General features: G+C 38.3%; 1 protein-coding gene across 2 annotated transcripts in view; it reads left to right on the forward strand.

Moving 5' to 3' along the window:
* The window catches only part of LOC122802910 (nectin-1-like), a 2,017,182-nt gene that overhangs the window by 108,310 nt on the left and 1,887,651 nt on the right, over positions 1 to 21,221 (forward strand). For both annotated transcript variants that reach the window (XM_044072733.1, XM_044072732.1), the window contains exon 2: positions 18,752 to 19,078. In XM_044072733.1, the coding sequence (XP_043928668.1) occupies positions 18,752 to 19,078 (327 nt within the window). The remainder of the gene's footprint in view (positions 1 to 18,751; positions 19,079 to 21,221) is intronic.

Here is a 21,221-nt window from a genome sequence, read left to right on the forward strand (position 1 = left end):
TTTTTATTTTGATTATAGTAGTTATACCATATTCTTTGACATTGAATGTTATTTTTATGTGTGTAAACTTGGGAGTGTAATTTAATGTTCTTTCTTCATTAAATACAAGTAGGGTAAAATTCTGGTCAGGCTTTAAAAAAGTACTTCTATAAAGCATTAATTCTAAAGTATCAAATACAAGTAAATATGAATTTCCCATTAAATATGGAATGGAAAGTCATTCCTAATCCAACAGATAAAGATAGATCTATTGGATTATCACTCATATCTTTAACCAACAATATCAACTGAGCTCCTTATGTTAAATTATTATATGGAGAATTTTCTTAAAATAGATATGAAATTCTATATTATTCTATTATAATTCGATAGTATTTTATATATCAGGATGGAATCTTAGTAGTGTAAACAATTATTATATTGACTTAGAAAATGTCCAGTATTTAGTTACCCTTAAGAGATCCCAAACATATCAGATAGTAATTTTGAATAAATTAAAAGCAACAGAGGAGCATACACTAAATAAGCCAACAACAGATAGATTATTACTAAAATAATTTTACTAAAAGGACTCTGTAGAAGACAATGAGTGATTACCAATGAAATATGAATGTACTATAGGTGTACTGTCTTCCTTTACTTTCCCACTCTTCAGCTCACCAACTTCAACTTACACTTATGAAAAGACATGGCTTATTAGTGGTATCCTGACTCTGAGTAGAGGCGCCCTCCATTCTAGTGTGTAGTGCTTTTGCATATTTATAGATTTACAAAACAGAATCTAAGAATGAACTATGATCACCCTGACAATTCCCACCCTACATAGGGCACCTCCTGCTTCCAGAATGGGTAATCACATCAGGTCTAGAATGAATGTGTAGGTACCCATATGGTAATCAAGACTTACCTTAGGTAAGTATTAATCGAATAGTGTTTTGAGCATCTTGAAGAGATCTCGGGGCAGTTAGAATACACTTATGCCTCTCCTTCCTTGACCAGAAACAGAGATTTCCCTTACCTTTCTTTCCTTTGTTTTAAGTCAGTACTAATAAAAGAAATTCAGCAAACATAGGTAAACAGAAATAACATTCAGTAGTCTGTCTTGTACATGACTCACAATCCATTAAACAAGTCAGTGACTAACATCACTTGACAAATTGGAAATAATTTCCTAGCTCTTTAAATTTTCTGATAAAGCAAAAAGTTAACAATAAACTATTTTAACTAAAGGTGTAAAGCATTTCAATTTTCCTTGCATGTATACATTTCTACTTATATTGTAGTATCAATAGTTGTCTTTGAAATCTGTACAGTACTTCACTTCTTCAAATCATTCCATTTTCAATTCAGGTTTGGTTTTGTCAAAACGGCAACAATATTTCAAGGGCACAATTAATATTTAGACTGATGTTTCAAATAAATAACTTGTCAGTTGCCAATTGAGTTAGTTTAGAATGTATGGTTAGGACAGATATAGCATGATGGCAAAAATATTTATTTTTTCATGTGTTCTACAGACTGTCATATGCAAGTGACATATATATATATATATATATATATATATATATATATATATATATATATATATATATATATATATATAATTATATATAATGTAGCATATATAGAGCAGACAGCTTATGGATTCAGGTTGTTAAAGTAAGTTATGCTTATTAATCAGGCAGTTTCATTTAAATTCACAAGTAATTTGGGGACATTTCAGTTGAGTTTCCAGGAATGTGTAGTCCAGTGTGAGTAATTTATAAAGTATTTACAAGTTGTTCTATTAAGTTACCTAATTTACCCTTCCTTAGATTGTAATTCAATTTAATAGCTAAACAACATTACTTTTTTATTTATCTCTGAGGTTAATGCACTTCGCAGATTCACAAAGTCCATAGACACTGCCGCAGTTGTTTTCTGTTGCCATGACAACGCAAATGTAGCGGCTCCTAATCAATGAATTGTTGTTGTATCTTTTGGCTTTTCCCGGTAAGGAGTCGCCACAGTGGAACTCCGGTCCGCTAATGATTGGCAGTAGATTTTTACGTGCCAAGTTGCCGGCCCTGACACACAACCTTCAATGAATTTACGCCCATTCACGCATGTCTCCACACAGAAGACGCTCTAGCTGAGAATCTAACAAGACAACATCTTAAACCGAAATAGTTCACGAGGCTGATAGAATATAAAGAAAGCTTCACTTCTCACTAGCAACAGTACATTTTCCCTCCTTTTATATATTATGTTAATATTTTAGGAAATAATTCCACTGACAGTATGTATATAAACAAAACATTTCAGAGATAATTGCTAACATGCTCCGTAACCCATTAAGCATAACAGTGTCCACCATTAATCTAATAACTATTGTAATAACATCTAATTGAGTCCACGTTTCCTCATAAACGTGTCACAATTCATTAAACAAAGCAGAGTCTAACATCTGTCTAATAATCATTATAAAGACAAATAATAGTAATTTCCCAGCTCTTCAAACTTTGATATTGCAAAATATTAACAGTAAGCTATTTTAACTGGAAGACTAAAACATCTCAATACTTCCTTGTGATTATACATTTTTACTTATTTAGTGTGCCTGCGGTGGTGGTGCTGCGGTAGCGTTGTCGCCTCACAGTTAGACGTCGCGTTCGACTCTCAGTTAGAGCGCCTTCTGTGTGGTGACATGCGTGACTGGGCGTTCCTTCGTTGAAGGTTGTGCGTCAGGCCCAGCAAGTCGGCGCGTAAAAATCTACTGCCAATCATTAGCAGACCGGAGTTCTGCTGTGGCGACCCCTTAACCGGGAAAAGCCGAAAGACACAACAACAACTTATACTGTAGTGTCAAGAACTATCTTTGAAATCTATGCATTACTTCAATTCTTTCCAGTCATTAATTTTACAGTTCAGATTATATTTTGTCAAAATGTCTATAGCATTTCAAGGGCACATTTAATATTTAAACCCGCGCTGGGTGTGGGTAATGCTGGATTACCGGTTGGGGGTGGGTTGGTCGAGCCAGGGATAATCCCAACACCAAACGTACCACCAGAAGAACATTATTTATATTACTATGACATTATTATAAGAATTGAAACTTATAGACGTGGCAGAAACCATAATTTACCTGTTTAATTGGCTTATAATGCGTGTTAGCGCGCCTTTTTAGGATGTTCCCGCAGTAACATGAGTATCATATAAAATGCAACTTTTACAGTGCAGACGGCTTGTGGAATCAGCATGTTAAACTGAGTAATACTTTTTAATCAAGCAGCTACATTTAAGTGCGCATATAGTTTGGGAGCATTTCAGTTGTGTTTCCAGGAATATGTAATCCTATGAGGATAAATCATAAAATATTTACAAATAGTCCTATTATGTGTTTATTTTACCTTGCTTAGGTTGTTTTTCGTTTTAATAACTAAACAACATTATTTTTTCTTATTATTTGTTATCTGTGAGGCTAAATGCACTTCACAGGTTCACAGTGTCCTTAGAAACTGCAGCAATTGTTTACTGTTGCTATGGCAACACAAATAGAATGTGAAGAAAGCTTCACTTCTCTTAACCAATAGTACATTTTTCCCTCTTTTTTTTTTTTTTTTTTTTTATATTTGTTAATACTAAAAGGAAATAATTACATGAATGGAACATTTCACAGTTGATCACGAACATGTCCCCAGTCCCAATAAGCATAACAGTGACTATCATTAATCTGATAAATATTGTAATAACAATTAAGTTCACTAACATGTCCCCAGTCCCAATAAGCATAACAGTGACTATCATTAATCTGATAAATAATGTAATAACAAGTAAGTTCACTATTCCAAAGAGTCTACCTTAAAACTAGATTATTTTAGACAATTATTTATCTATGTATAGATAGGGAGATATTAAATATATACAGACTATATTAGTATAGTAAATAGGAGAGAATTTAGAAAGGGAGACAAGATGCAGTTAAAATAAACAATGAGAAAAGAGAGGAGAGAGAAAGAAAAGAGAAAATTAAGAGAAAGTACACATATACTCTGTATGTTGATTTACGGTATAAATATTTTATGTGCTATATAACCTTCCTTCTGTGAAAGAAAAGTATCCTGTTTTACATACCTGAGGTAATGTGAAAACTCTCATGTGTCATCTATTTTCAACAAATATAGATAAAGTTGTCGTCTCACAGTCAGACACTGTCCGGTTCGATTCTCAGCTAGAGCGTCTTCTGTGTGGAGACATGCATGAATGGGCGTACCTTCATTGAAGGTTGTGCATCAGGGCTGGTAACTCGGCATGTAAAAATCAACTACCAATCATTAGCGGACCGGAGTTCCTCTGTGGCGACCCCTAACCGGGAAAAGCCGAAAGACACAACATAGATAAAGATTCCAGTAGTTAGTTACCTTTGTTTTAAAATTCCAAGCAGTAAAATTGGTTCTTTAAAGTAATGTTAAAACAATTCATGTCATAGTAGATGCTTTGAGAGATTTGGCTGTAACAGTATCAGTCTTTTGCTTCTTCTTTTTGACATCTGTCCAGACATTTGTTTCTTTTGTTCTCTTGAGAGAAGGTGACATCCAACCCATATCTTCTGGTAAAGTAATCACATTAATTAGTTTTAATAAAAGAAGAGGCTTCCTGTAAGTCAATAAAAGTCCTCATCTTGTTGGCATACAGTATTCTTATCTTAGCTGGATATGCAATTTGTGCCTTGGTGTTAATTTGTTTCAGAAACTTTATCATTGGCCACACTTTTTTCCTTTGCTCCATTATTTTAGATGAATAGTCGTTATCAAATCTTATCAGGCTCTGTTTATATTTTAGAGGTGCCTTCCTCCAAGCAGATCTTAAAATCAGTTCCTTGTCCAAGTATGAAAGAAATTTGATAATTATTGACCTAGGAGGAGAGTTTGAGTTAGTGGCAGGTTTCCCAAGAGCTCTGTGCACCCTTTCAATGCCAAAGGAAAGTCCTTTTAAATTTAAAAAGTCAGGGATACAGCTTGTAAAAAGGAAGTAATATCCTCACCTTCTGTGTTTTCAGGTAATCCGAAAATCCTGACGTTATTTCTCCTCTCCCTATTTTCCAAGTCATCTACTTTCTTAACCAACCAAGTGTTTTGTTTAAGAAGCAGTTCTTTGTGTTTCCAATCCTTAAGTCTGCTTTCGAAGTCATTTAGAGAAACATCTATTCCTGTTATCCTTGTCTGGTGTTGCTGTAGCATTTACTTGAGGGTGTCAGCCTGTTTTTGACTGCTTGTTTTAAAATTTTCTAGGTTCTCTTTAAAGTCATCCATCTTCAAAGACAACTCCTGCAGGATAGATGTTATCTGTTGTAGTTCCTTCTTTAAGGCAGCATCCTGGTGAGAATTCCCTGAGTTGCTCATTTTAACAAGGGAATATATCTCCAAGCTTTTTAACAGGAAATTATTTGTAAAACTTCACCAAAGTTTCTAATTATGTAAATTAGTCCTTTATCTATAAGATTTTATACTTTGAAGTAAAAAAAAAATTTTTCCTGTCTTATTTAGCTAGTTATATGGAGCTCTGAAATACTGCTGCTTTCAGTTAGCCATTCAAATGCTGCCCCCTCCTGACTTCTCTTAATTTAGCCAGGTATAGCTTGTATAAAAATATATTTAACTGGCAATATATTCAAGGGATCTGGCTTCTGAAGGCAGATGTCACAGCTTTGCCAACCTATAGTACTAAGAATGCTCCCTTCTCAGAACAATGTTCCTAGTATAAATGGAACCTACCATACAAAAAAGTTTGGCCACTGAAGTACTGTATAGTAGCCAGGTTAATTATACTTTTGCTAGCATACCTAACCAGAATTCTGCAGGACATCTGTTTTTCATCATATCTTTATTCTCTCTCTCATCATCATAAATATTACAGTAGATAAAGTGAAATGTCACCAAGTCTTAAGACAAGACTTAGCTTTTTGTGTAACCTGATTGTGGAAGTCCGTGAACTGAAATGATCTTTATGCTGTCCAGTAAGTACAACTAAGAAACTGTAAAGCAACCTCAAAAAAAAAAAAAAAAAAACATTCTGTTAAGGCAATATTAACGGGGTTTATTTAATGTCTAAGTAGCAAAGAAAAAAACAGCTGTACCACAGCTAGGAAGTTTATTATAAAACAGGTAAGCGCTTTCAGGGATGTGCCCCTTCATCAGACAGACATCAACTATATTTATTTTACACCAGCTGTTTTATTAGTTGGTAGAGGATTTCTGTGTTTTGCATTCTACAATTTATTTAATGTCTGTCATTTTGGAAATTTGGAGCAGTAGAAGAGAATACAGACCAAGCCAAGAGAAGAAGCTGAGAGGTACACTGCTATGGAGAAATTCTTATTTTTCTTGTTGCCTGCAACTTCACTGATGTGCTGTGGAAGTGTGGACATTGGTGTCATACATAAATGGAGTAGATAATTATTGAGTGGAGAAGGGGAAAGAACACTAAAGTGCCAACACACAATGTCATTATTTATGAAATGTAAGCAATTTCTTTCGTAAATAATGTAATTGTACACTAGCAATAATGCATTCCTGTGTTGGGGGTAGCAGAGAATTTACCCATGGTTGGCTTTGTTTAATCATTCTGGTTTCCCTGTTGTGAACAAACCATGGGTAAGTCCTGCGATACCTACACCCTCTCATGGATTATTGTTAATATACCAAATGCAAGATCTTAAAAGTAAATCAATAAAACTTTATGTGTGGACAATGCTGATGCAGATTAAATATGCCAAGATTAAGGCAATGCATAAGGATATAATAGTAACAGTCATTTTTATGAGACAGAATATTTAAAGACTCTGACCTACAATTAAGTAAATACTTCAGATGTCTCTTATTGAAGAAGTACTGGACATAATTTTCTAAGTCAGTAAAATGATAATTCAAACAGGACATATCAGAGATAATCACCAGGATCTCCCAAGCAAATCTGACTTGGCTTTCAGCACATCACATTATATCACTTCCTGTTCATAGTTATTCTAACTTCAGACCCCTGCATGCAGTGGGCCAGTTGCTCATTTGAACATTAATGACAACTTCCTTTGTCTTGTAATGGCATTTTATGGCCTTTTTTCTTCCTGGGTGCAAGCCCTTGGGTGACTTAATTATATACAAGTAATAAATTACTTCTTGAAAAACTACAGAACATTAGATTTCATTTCCAATACAAGTTTCATACATTTCTTTATTTTTGTCTCCTTTTATAATTCACTGAAGAAGGGTTTAAGGTTACATGCATTTCCATGACACAAGAAATACATATATTGCAGATTAAACAAGGATGAACTGTAGCTTACAAAGATATCAAACAGTCTAAAATAAGAAAGAAAAGTACACAACATTTATAAATTACTTTGTTCTACTGTGGCACCACACTTAGCATTATGATGATCTATGCTGGCCGCTTGAACTGTGTCAGCATTCCTGCTTTTCTTTTCCTTCCTTAGGCCTGGCAGGCACCATCATTCCTATAGTGTGTGTTAGAATTAGTGAGATGATTATCTATAGTTTTGTTCCAGTTTTCATGGGCTGGTAGCAATCTGAAACGGGTCCTTATATTCTCAGCATTCTGGATAAAGAACAAAGGCTAATATAGGTGGGGAAAGTTTTAGATGCCACACTAAGTCTGGTCTTAGTCCTAGAGATATAGAGAAGGAATAGCCAGTTCAGATTTGTCATTACAGTAAGTACAAACGTTCATTTCTGTGGTAGTAGTACCTGTGCCTTATTTTGACCTAATCAACATTTGTCATTTTTAATATTCTTTATAAGATCCATTTCTGATTTTTCTCTCATTTCTTAATACTCTGCAGTAACCAAGATCAGCTTTCTGTCTAAAGAAGCAGATCCTTTCAGTTATTTGTACAACATGTTTTTGTCTGTTAGAGTCATTAGTTTCTATTGACACCTGTATTGCTTGCTCTTACCAATACGTGATTCATGTAAATTTTTTGGAACCTGTTTAACAGTTAGACCTTTGAGTGTGGTAAATAGCAGTGTTATTCTGACTGCTCAAGTCTCAGCTTTCTCTTTCATTTTTCAAATTCTACCTGGTTAGCTCCAGCATCATACTTCCCATCTTGTTTCTCACCAGGTCAGTGTGCAGGTCATAATAGTAGATCTGATGTCCTGTTCATTCTTCCTCAGTGTATGGGTTATGGATCTAACCTCGGATCTGACTTGGCCGCTTTCCACAGATTTTGGATCCAAGTCTCAAGCTTCTCCCTCTACCTATAACGTCCTATTCCACCCCCTAATAATCTCAGAGCTCATTTGCCATATCTTGCACAGACATGGATCCTCTTTCAGAGCTTTGCTTAAACTTTTCCAAGTAGGCAGTAAGCATCTTTTCCTTAAGTACATCTTTCCCTTTACTTATTTACTTATAATTTTAAAATTTCTGCTATAGTTTCTCCAACTTTAAAATTCCTGCTATAGTTCCTCCCTCATAGCTTTAGTTTTTTCATTATTGTTAACCTTTCTACCTTACTAGGTACTTTCTTATGTACCATAGTTGGTACTTTTTCTTGTCTTTCCCTTCCTAATCAAAGTGACAGTGTGTGTTTCTCTACCATTGTTGATAGTCATTTATTAGATGAACAAAAAATAAATAATTCTTATCGTTTATTATCTCTTATTTTTTATAGACCTATGGCTGAGAAGTGTACAGGTTTTAAAAAATGCACTTCTTGTGGGCACAAAATTCTGAATTCGGATGCCCACAGGGAATAATTTTTATTGTTTTAGGGAGCAGCACAAATACGTACAAACTGTATCAGTTGTGCTGCATTTAACTTGGGGGCTATTGCCGACAGGAGGAATAAATTAGCCCTCAAAGGGTTGTTGCCTCCTTCCTCTTCTTCCTCCTCTGGGGCTCAAACCTCCAGCCAATCCTGTAAGGCTCAGTTGGGGCATATGATGTGGTCTCCACAAAGACTTTGTCAATGGAGCCTCCACAAAAAATATGTAGAAGAAGAGAAAAACTTCAGATCCTAAGTCCTCTGATTCAATAGTTATTTCAGGTGGTCGTAAAGCTCAACCTGTTGATCCAAAACCATCGGATCCAACTTCTGGTACATTTCATACTCTGAGAACTTGCTCATCTGAGTTCATGTCAAACAGTCTAAATTAAGAAAGAAATAAAAAAATACAGCTGAGTATGTTATTGATCCCATTTCTCCTTGGCTCCATTCCCCTCTAATGCAAACTCTGAAGGAACACTGTAGACCTCAGTCCTCAACCTCACCTGTCAGGTCCTCCAGGAGTCTTTCTGAAGTTGAAGTGGATAGGATGATGAGAAAGATTCTCAGAGCTCAGATCCAGATGGTTACTATACCATCGCCATATCCCAATGAATCTGTGAGTCTTCCTTCCACCTGCCATACAGTTGTATCTCCTTCTCCAATCTGTCCTTCATTTTCTGAGCCCTCAGATCCCAGTCTTCTGATGATACTGGTATCAAAGCTGAAGAAGGTTACAACTTCAACCATGATGGTTTCCCTTACCAGTTCTGCTCTTTTTTCTCTCGGATCAGGATGAGACCCTGAGTCGAAGCATCTTTGTCAAGTCTGTGGGGCCAGGAGCTAATTCCATTATGTCCGAGCCATCCTTGCCCCTTGGAGCCTTGGTGCAAGATATCTTGGGCAGGCTCCCTCCTTGAGGCATGCATCTGAACAAAATTATAGCTTGCCTGCTTTGGAAGTCTCAGCTCCATTAAGACTAGCCATAGCTTCTCCTGGCCCGTTGGCTTTCGAGGTTGTAGAGAGGGTATTTTGTCATTCAAGAGATCCAGGCTCTTGTATACATCCTCAAATTCTACAACTTTTCCTCCTATGGTTCTGAGAACTGATCCCATCAGACCTCTACTCCACAGGGACAGCTGGTATCAACTAGCATTCAGACAGTTCCCATTGAGGAACTACCCCTTTCTTCTGACACCCCACCAGAGCATCCCACTGAGGATGTTCACTGAAGTAGGACATGTAAAAGAAGGTACATAAATTCCCCCTTGGAATCTCTCACCAAAGATACTGACTTTGATGAAGGGGAAGGGTCCCCAGATCAGCACATGATGACTTCTCATTTGGAGATATTTCGGAGATCGTTAAGCAGAAAGGTAGTTGGTCCTCAGATAATCCTTCTCACAAGGAATCTGCATTTCTGGAAGCTTTTGGTGTTGCCCCATCTACATCTTGGGTGACACCCCCGGTTGATGAGCTTATCAACCTAGTCTTTTGCAGGGCATGGAAGGAACCGGATCCTGTTGAACCAAACCCACATTGACCAGACAAAATGTTAGCTCCTTCAAAAGACAATTCTCATTAGAGCAAGGGAGTCCCTGTTGATGCAGTGGTTGTGGCAGCAGCCACTAAGAAGGAGCTAGCAGAACAGAGCCCCTCTGTCTTTCCCTCTAACAGAGAGTCCCGGGAGATGGACAGGTTTGGAAAGCGCATATTTGGTTCAGCAACCTTTGCTTTCAGGCCCCTGAATTATTTGGTGCACTTCATGAGACTGCAGAAGGATTTGGCCATGCAACTCTGAAAAGTCTCTCTGAGACCAGGTCTACAGAGGATTATAAAAGATCATCCTCATAGCTGACCACTCTATTATCTATTTCCATTGCATCCGTGAGGTTGATTTCTCATGCAGCAGAGTGTATGCCATGGGTGCCTGGTTCAGGCATGCTGTAAGGAGAGATGCCTGGATGTGGTTATGCGATGTTGCAGAGCCTTTCAGGTCTTCTTTCATCAATGCCCCTTTTGGTGGAACATCCTTGTTTGGCCTTTCTGTGAAAGAAACGCTTTCCCACAGTGAACAGGAAGGAAAGACTCTCTCTGCCATAGGAATTTGCTTTTCTGCTCCTTAGCAATGTTCCTCAATAATGCTTTTCAAGGAATCAAAGAGGAGAAGAGATTTGAGGTTCCATAAATCCCATTGATCTTTCCAGGATTCACGCGAATACCACTTCTTCCAGGGTTTCAGAGATATTTATTTATTTATTTTATTTATTTTACATTTGTTTACCAGGTAATATCTGACTGTGCTGGTAGCCCATTTTCAGTGGAGACCTGAGGAGAAAAGCTCCACATGAAACAAGACAGATAAAAATACAGAAATTTCATCTGAAAGACATAATACAATACAAATTATATGCGATACAGAAAGACAGGTATAATTCTTGCATTATCTGTACAAAGTTATAAATATAAGTCACAGGGATCTAGACTACAAAGTAAATACAGAAGACTGAGACAGGCAATTAGCCGACTTAACTGATAATGTGTGTATATACAGTGATATAGAATGTAAATACATTGAAATTTTGAAGCTGAAAGTTTCAGTGCATTAAGCAGTGAGTAATCACAAATACAAGTTGAGCAAATCACATAAACCAAAAAACAAACAAACTGTTGACCCCAATAAAGGCTGTCCCTCCAAAGTGTTCCTCTTTTCAGGGGAACAGGTCGATCACAAGTACTTCACTTCACCAGTAAATGCCCATGGAAAATCCAAGATTTAGAATTTATTCACACACAAAAAATAAATAAAATAAAATTGTGGATTAAGCACTTTCATCTCCACTCGGGAGACTTCATCAGAATCAACATTCAAGAAGCTGTGCACATTTCATATCAAACCACCTTTCATTTCATTGGCCAATCAATTAATTAAAATAATTTCATCACTGGTAACTATTAACTAATAAAGTGCTTGGTACATTTAAACTGCTTAATACCTTTAGATATAGCAGTGTTCCTTATTATTACATAAAATTACAGGTTTGTGATACAAGACAAAATTCATAATATATTCATATTTAAAAAAAAAACAGTTTGTAAAACTGTAAAAAGGTTGGTATACAGAATGTTACCATCCTAAGCCATAATAATAGAAACTGTTGCAGGGACCTTAACAACTATGAAAGCACAAAAATAATCTGAACTACTATGATACATAAAGTACTGTAATAGATGAACAACAATAGACTTATTAAAATAGATTAAAAAACTAGTTAAAAAAGTAATATATATTAATAAATATGTGTACATATAAATACAAATGTAAAAATAAATAGTTGTTGTTGTGTCTTTCGGCTTTTCCCGGTTAGGGGTCGCCACAGCGGAACTCTGGTCCGCTAATGATTGGCAGTTGATTTTTACATGCCGAGTTGCCAGCCCTGACACACAACCTTCAACAAAGGTATGCTGAGTCACGCACGTCTCCACACAGAAGATGCTCTAGCTGAGAATCGAACAGGACAACGTAAAAATAAATAGTAATATGTATAAATATCAAATTGTATGTATAAAATGTTATAAAATGTATGTATGTAGATATATATATATATATATATATATATATATATATATATATATGTGTGTATATGTGTGTTTCTGTGTAAAACATGGATAAAGTAATGGATAACATACAGTATATAAATGTGTTACCTTAGCATATATGTTATAGGTCTGATCTTTTGGGGTTGGATGCTAATAATTTAAGAGCTAGGGTAATAGATATGTGATCATTTAACCCTGGGCTGTTGCATGCATCCAACCTCAACTGCCAAACCATTTCCCTAAATTCTAATCGGGTCTCCCAGTCACCCCCCCACTCTGTTTCCCTTCCTCCAATACCCAGAATTTGTAATCAGCCATTTTGCATGTTAATAAATGTCTGTATAGAGCGTTGTTCTCATTCTTCCTGTTAATATCGTACATATGCTCATATATACGTAATCTCAAGTTATGCTCCGTCTTCCCAAAGTAATATGGCCAACATACAGTACAGTAATCGCCTCACAGTCAGACGCTGTCCGGTTCGATTCTCAGCTAGAGCGTCTTCTGCGTGGGAGACATGCATGAATGGGTGTACCTTCGTTGAAGGTTGTGCGTCAGGGCTGGTAACTCGGCACGTAAAAATCAACTACCAATCATTAGCAGACCGGAGTTCCACTGTGGCGACCCCTAACCGGGAAAAGCCAAAAGACACAACAACAACAGTACAGTAAACAAAATACACCACTCCTTTGATATAACAACTGGAGTATGTTCTACTCCTAACTTTGTAACAAATGCTGGGTATATCTAGGTCTTTCGTTCCCGCTATAAAAGGACATTGGGAGCATTTACCACATTTGAAGGTACCAAGTTTAGGACATGCACCCCTCTCTACCAACTCCCTTCTTCTTTTTCTAAAGGTATTAAGCACTTTAAATGTACCAAGCACTTTATTAGTTAATAGTTACCAGTGATGAAATTTTAATTAATTGATTGGCCAATGAAATGAAAGGTGGTTTGATATAAAATGTGCACAGTTTCTTGAATGTTGATTCTGATGAAGTTTCCCAAGTGGAGATGAAAGCGCTTAATCCACAATTTTATTTTATTTATTTTTTATTTTTTGTGGGTGAAAAAATTCTAACTCTTGGATTTTCCATGTGTGTTTACTGGTAAAGTGAAGTACTTGTGATCGACCTTTTCCCCTGAAAAGAGGAACACTTTGGAGGGACAGCCTTTATTGGAGTCAACAGTTCATTAATCAGTGAGAAAAAAACAATAGTAATGTTGAGAAAATAACAAAAGAGGTGTAAAGGAGAGGAGAGGGGAAAAAGAAGGGGAGAGGAGTTATCCAGTGGGGGCTACAGGGGCAAAGCCAGTTGCTTTTAAGATATTCCTTCATTTTTGTTTTAAATGAAGACTAGCAGGGGGTGCAGTGTATGCTTAGGGGAAGAGCATTCCAGGACTTAGCTATTTTGTTTGAGTAGAGGTAGTCTCCATGGTAGTTATGAGACTGTGTCATTTTGAGCAGTGGCCTGTTGGAAGACCTAAGGGACCTGCAGTGTACCTGTAGTTGGAGAAGGGTTGAAATTGCGGGGCAGCTGTGAGGGTTATGAATGATTTTGTGGGCAAGGGTAAGCTGGTTTAAGGTTATTAACTTTGGAAGTTGTAGCCAGTTGAGTTGCTTTAGGGCTGAATAATGATGGGCTTTATGGGGATGATTAGTGTCAAACTTTGAGATTTTGTTGTAGCAGGATTCAAGGTTATGCAGGTCGGCCTTGCGTACGTTGGTGAATATGTGAGAGTAGTAGAGAAGTGTAGGTAGAAATTGTTATCTAGCTGTGGTTAGCCTGGCTTGGGGTTTTAGGTAGGGTTTGGCTTTATAGAGAACACCGACTTTAGAGTGGACTTTTTTTATAGTTAAGGAAATTTGAATATCAAATTTGATATGGTTTTCTGTTATGGTTCCTAGTAGTTTGGCCTGATTTGTAGGTTTGATTTTGGTACCATTTGAGGAGTGAATGGAGAGGGGTAGGTTGTTGGAGTTGGTAGTTTTGTTTGTGAGGATTATTAATTTAGCCTTGTTTGGGTTTATAATGAGTTGGTGGGTGGATAGAAAAATTTATATTTCTTGGAAAGTTTTTTGCATTTTTTCTTGTAGTTTTTGTGGGTTAGGGGCAGATCAGATATTGATGTATTGTCTGCATATTGTATGATGAAGGCAAGCTGGGTTGCTGTGTTAAGGTTATTAATAAATATGATAAAGGGGAGGGGGCCAAGCATTGAACCTTGGGGTATGCCAGTGGATACTTGCAGTAGAGGAAAGAGTTTGTTCTCCCATTTAGTAGCTTGTTGGCGGTTTGATAGATGACTGAGAAACCATGACAGGGATGTTAGACTGAGATTGTAAGTAGTGAGCTTATTTAGTAGGAGTTGGTGGGAATGGGTGTCAAAGGCTTTTGACATGTCCAGGAAAATTGCAGAGACTAGTTGCCCATTGTTCATAAGGTGGTGGATAGTATTGGTGAAGGATATCAAAGCTGTGTTTGTGCTGTACTGGGGTCTAAAGCCATGCTGCATATCGGATAGTAGGTTGTTTGAGGTAAGATTTTATTTATTTATTTATTTATCATTTGTTGACCGGGAAAGTCCGACTAGGTTCCACATAGCCTGTTTTCAGCGGGGGCCTGGGAAGAAATGCTCCAGATGCATGTCTTTGGAATGTGGGAGGAAACCGGAGTACCCGGAGGAAACCCACAGGGAGAACATGCAAACTCCACACAGAAGGCACCCCAGCCGAGAATCGAACCGGAGAACCTCTTGCTGTGAGGTGACAATGTTAACCACTGCACCACTGTGCCGCCCCAAGATGGTTGAGGAGTTGTAGGTGTACACATTTCTCAAGGGTTTTGGCTATGGGAGGAAGGATAGCTATGGGGCGGTAATTAGAGATGTCTCTGGAGGGGCCTCCTTTGTGGAGGGTGATAATGTGAGCTACTTTTCATAGGAGGGGCACATATTGTCCGGAGATAAAGATAGGATAGGCAATTGATGGAGCTGCAATTTTTAGGAATTTGGTAGTTGATCGGCCGCTAGGCAGAAAGGTTTTAGTTTACTTAAGAGCTTTTTAATGTAAGATGTTTGAATTGGTTTAAAGGAGGAATTAGTGGAGTTTGTGCCAGTGGAGGGGAGTGTGAGAGGCTGTTGTTTGTGATTGTCAAGCAGTGAGGAGATGGAGCTGATAAAATGAGAGTTGAACTGTGAGGCTAAGGGTATGGAGGTATTGGCTGTGGAAGGAGAGGGGATGGGGAGTTTCCAGGGGAGAGAGGGAGGTTAACTATTTTCTAGAATTTTTGTGAGTTGTTTAGGGACCTTTGTTGAGATGTTTGGAAGTAGAGTTTTTTGTCACTGTTAATGTTTTTCTTAGTTAGGATTCTTAATTGCTGATATGTGGTGAGGTCAGATTTGTTTTTGGTGGATAGATATATGGCCCTGGCTCTGTCCCTTTGTTTAATCAGTTATTTAGCATTGTGGGAAAGCACTGGTAGTTGTTTTAATTTGGGATGTATTTTTTTGATGGAGGCTAGGCTATCTAGAATTTCAAGAAATTTGTTGTTAAAGAATTCAACTGCAAGATCCAGGTTTAGGCTTTTTAAAGGGGACCAATTGCAGTGTTTTAGTAATAGGTCAGATAGTTCAGGTGAGAAACGTTTCTTACTGGGATGTATTTGAAGGGATTTTCAGATTGAGTCTGAATTCTTTTTCTAAGTAGAAACATAGGGGTATGGTCACTAAGATTGATTGGAAGGCAGCCTGCTTGGTCACGGATATCTTTCCATGTAGACCCTGAAGGTCTGCTCCTTAAGGGCTGCCTGACTGCTCACCTCTGGAGGCAGTCAGGGGGTGCTTGTTCTTGCACGCAGATGCCTGGGCTGCTGTAGCAAAAGATTCTTGGGTGCTAAAAATAATATCCAGAGGTTACTTCATGCCATTTTTCCAGATGCCCATTTCCAAAAGAAGAAAGCTTCCCAATGTCCCACCCAGTCAGAGAGAGGCTGCAGCTCAAGAGATTCAGAAACTGCTGGACAAAAGATTCTTCCAGGAGGTCCCACCAGACCAGAGAGGATTTGGAACTTACTCGAGGTTCTTTTTAGTACCAAAAAAGGCAAGAGACATGTGGCAAATTTTGGATCTAAGCAATCTGAACCAATATGTAAGGAAATCAGAATTCTGAATGGTGACAATTCAGTCGGTTCTGCATCTTTTAAATGTCCATAGACAACTTCATTTCTATTTACACACAACAAAACATTTCAGAAAAATGGACCAGCTGTTTCTCTTTTTCATCTAGTAGGCTGGGATCTCCAATTTCTAAAGCTGCATCGGCCAAATGGATAACTAATTGCATTTTCCTGGATATATTCCCAAATAGGTCTCTCCCTACCAAAACAACCTACGACTCATTTAACCAGATCCATAGCCACCTCATCTGCTTTCGGGTCTAGAACTTCCATTGATGATTGTGCAGCAGCTAACTGATCTAAAGCTCATACTTTTATTACACCTTAGAAACTGGACATAATTTCCAACGCAGAGCTGCTTTTGGCTCAGCAGTTTTGTGGCATATCCTTCTGTGTGGGCCACCCAAGATTTACGTAGCTGCAGATTGTGTCCCATACATTGAGAAAGAATGAAAAGGACTACAACAGATATTAAAGTTATGTACTCCCCATAACTGTGCATCTGTGTTAATTTTCATTCTTCCTCAATTTCCCTCCCTCCATCCCCCTTCATATCATCTTCTGGAGTGACCTGATGGACTTTTTGGAACCTGTATTTTCAGGTTTGAGCCCTGGCTTTATTTATATTCTTGTTTACTGTTAGTGTGTGTGTGTGTGTGTGTGTGTGTGTGTGTGTGTGTGTGTGTGTGTGTGTGTCTGTGTGTGTGTGTCTATCTATCTATCTATCTATCTATCTATCTATCTATCTATCTATATCTATGGTTCCCCCTTCATATGACTGAATTAACATAAGCCTGAAACTCATAAGCCTGAAAACAAAAGCCTGAAAAGTCAAAAGCCTGAAAATCGAAAGCCTGAAAACACAAAAAATACATATACTGATTTTAAACAACAGAAATCATATTAATTTCCACTAAGTCTAAGCAGGGGGGAAAGCCCCCATGCACCCCCCATGTGAGGGGTTGCGCCCCCACACACACATCCTGCTACTTAAATATGTCAACTCCAGGATTGCACTTCATTACACAAAGTGCAATCTTGGAGTTGGTATATTTAAGTAGCAGGGTTGTGGGGGGTGCAGCCTCCCACACGGGGAGTGCAGGTGTGTTTGCCCCCCTGCTTATACTTAGTGGAAATTAATATGGTTTCTGTTGTTTAAAGTCAGTATATGTATTTTTTGTGTTTTCAGACTTTTGTCTTTTCAGGCTTTTGACTTTTCAGGCTTTTGTTTTCAAGCTTTTGAAGTTTCACGCGTTTGTAGTTTCAGTCATATGAAGGGGAACCATATATATATATATATATATATATATATATATATATATATATATATATATATATATATATATATATGTATGTATGTGTGTATATATATATATATATATATATATATATGTATGTGTATATATATATATATATATATCTTTCAGGCCGCAAACTTAGTCTAAGGTATTGGGGGTAGACTAGGGCATTGTGGTAGAGGGAGGAGCTCAAGAGTTGAATCTGAAGTCTTTAGAATGCAGCTGAGTCAGATTCTAGGTTGGAATCATAACCCGTATGTTGAGGAAGAACGTTAATGGTCAACACAGATGCATATTTAATGCCGAGTACATAACTTTAATATTTTGCCTCATCTAAATTATGAAGCCCCATTGCTTTCAGAGACAATATGGTAACAACTGTTGAGTTCTGATTTGACCAGTGGAGAAAGCATATCATATTTATGTTTCAAAAAACATATTGCTAAATAGGGCCACTTATATTTTTGATTTATTTCTGATTATGGAGCAGCAAAAAAAAACATTCTCAGCATATTCCACCATACCATACTCTGCTTTTCAGAAGGTTTAGAGTTCACCAACTAGGATAACATTAAGGCTTGAAAATATTGTGTAGGTGTCTCAAATGATCTGTATAGTGCCAGTGCATACAGCATTTATGTGCAGTGTATTTCTGTCAGCATTTTCCAAAGTTCTTTGTCGTGTAACTGGTGCATTTTGGTGAGTAAAAATCGGTTGGCACATGGCCATCCGTTCATCAACAGCCCTTTTTCCTCATTTTTTGCACATGGGGTCAGGGTATTAATTTGTATTAAAAAATCAGTGACTATTTATGGTTTTATTTGTAAATTGAATATTTGTTTTGCTTGGTTGTTCATCTTTTTTTTTTTTATTTATTTACTGATATAGTTTTGCATTGTTTATAGGTTATGTAAAACTTAACGGAGCACTGCATTACATACGAGGCAGTGATGCCATGTTGAATTGCAAAGTTGAGTCAGATGAGATGATCACCCAGGTAACATGGCAGAGAGAGCATGGAGCCAAAAAAGAGAATTTTCTTATACGAAACAAAGAAGGTACACGCGCTGTCACTAGCTTTGGAGAAAGGGTTAAATTTGTTACGAATGTCACCAGCAATGGAACTATTGTAATTCCCAATGTACAACTCTCTGATGAAGCCAACTATATTTGTATATTTACTTTATATCCTAGTGGACCAGTTGAACAGAAGATCCGTCTTGAAATTGTAGGTAAGTGGAATTCTTGTGCTTATGATACAGATGTAGTAAACCGATGTAATTTTCCTGAATCAGACCATACATATAAACATTTTCTTGCAAGGCGGTGGTCTTTCTTGTTGGATTCCTTTTTATCACCTTCTTTTATTGCCCACTAATGTACTTTTGTTGGTGTTGCAGTTAAAAGGCTTACTGCTGTATGACTCTTTTATGTAACATAATATATAGAATTGCTGACTGGAGGCTGAGAGTCAGCATGGTCTGTCACAGCACTGAAACTAGCCCAGGGTACTTGCTACTCACTTTTACCTTTGTTTACTCAAGGTGTCACAGATTATATGCCAAATCCAGCGCTTGGAGATAAAGAACTGACTATAATTTGGGATGTTATGTAGTCCAATCTCGCCTACATTCTTATCCGCATTCGGCTCCGACTCGGCCAACTTTTCTAGCTCGAAGTCTTTCTATTGGCTGGGCTAAGATGTAATCCCATGCTGCACTGCTCTCTATCCCCAGATCTCATTTGCCGCTCGTGTAGTTCGGACGTGGTCCCGCTCTTGGATGTGGCTAAGTACCCTTTTTCTTCATTAATAGAGAATTTGTTGCAAAAAAAAGCTATTTTAATAGCTATTGTGTGCTCTGGTCTTGTATTGTGGAAAAATTGTGTTTTTGATCGTTTTTCTGTGGTATCCCACTAGCTGTTTCCAACGGGCTAGGCCCGTTTCAGCTAGAGGACTTAGTCTGTCCCCTTGCTTTCCTTGTGTTATAAACTTTACCGGGTCTAAAACCATTTGAATTAGAGGTTTTAGTCCTTTCTCCCTTGTGTTTGTGTCTAAGGATCGTTTAAATTAGAGATCTTGAGGTATTACTGTTCGTGGTAGTTTTTTCCCGCCTTGTGACTGTTTGACCGTTGGTCCTTTATTCAGTAATTATTTGTCTTTGGTGCCTTTTGTTGTTGGTTAAGTATGTCCAAAGATACTAAGGAGCACAAGCCCTCGGGCTTCAAAAAATGCCCTAGATGCAGTTATAAAATGTCCATTACCGATGGACATTCTGTCTGTGTGTATTGTCTGGGAGCAATCCATCTCCAGGAGTCTTGCAGTCATGCTTTTAGTCCGAGAGTTCTTCAGGAAAGGAAGAATAAATTGATTTTGAAGGGACTTCTGAAACCCTCCTTCAAGGAGGGTCTGGAAACTGCTTTCAGCTCTAAGACAAAATCTTCTAAATCTAAAAAGAGATCTCCGGCTCCATCAGTCTCCTCGGAGCCACCTGAGAAAATAGCAAAGTCTGCTTCAACATCTTCGGCTTCATTGTCCTCGGGGTCACAGGAAGTGTCAGTTGTTGTGGAACCTGCGTCGGCTCCAATCATCTTGGAACCTATTCGGAGCCGATCTCCTAGCATTAGGCCAGTATCACCTCCTCGCAGGTCCCCTTCGGAGAGGAGGTCTCGATCTCCTTCTCTATCCTCTAAATCCTCCAGGACCTTATCAGATGTGGACATCGATAGAGTGGTGCAGAGACTCCTTCAGTCACCGGTTTTGGCAAAATTGTTCTCGGCTCCAACCCAGTGGGCTCTGGAGCCCATCCTTCAACCTACTTCGATACTTCCTCCTCCGAGCACACCTCAGCTTTCGGAGCCAGAGTGCTCGGCTCCGTGTGATGTTCCTAGGTCAGTTCCGACATCCCCTCCTAGCTTATCGGTGCTGATGTCAGCTCCGACCCAGTCGGCGCCATCCACGGGATTCAGGACTAAGGATTCTTTGGTCGGACCAGAGGGAGAGGCTTCAGGACACCCCTCTGTTGCTAGTCTCCCTCTCAGTGCTTTGGCACGGGGAAGTTTGACTCCTGTCGTGGCTTTGGAGGCTGGTCATTCTCGGACTTGGGGGGATCAGCCTTCGAGGTCATGCAGGTCATCAGCGGCATCATGCGGGTCGGTCATTCTGTCCCCTACTACAGCGGTGCAGGTCTCTGATCACCATCTATCTCTAGACAGCAGAGCCCCAAGGCCTCAGGGTACCCCCATGAGTGGTCCCCACATTTCTGAGGGCCCCTCAGAGTTTTTGCCTGAGGAGCCACCCAGAAAGAAAACGTGCAAGAGGAAGTACATAGATTCCCAGGATGTGTCTCTCACATCAGACACCAACCTCGAGGAATC

Source organism: Protopterus annectens, chromosome 5.part0 (assembly GCF_019279795.1).
Source record: "Protopterus annectens isolate FY-2018-M chromosome 5.part0, PAN1.0, whole genome shotgun sequence".
NCBI lineage: Eukaryota > Metazoa > Chordata > Ceratodontiformes > Protopteridae > Protopterus > Protopterus annectens.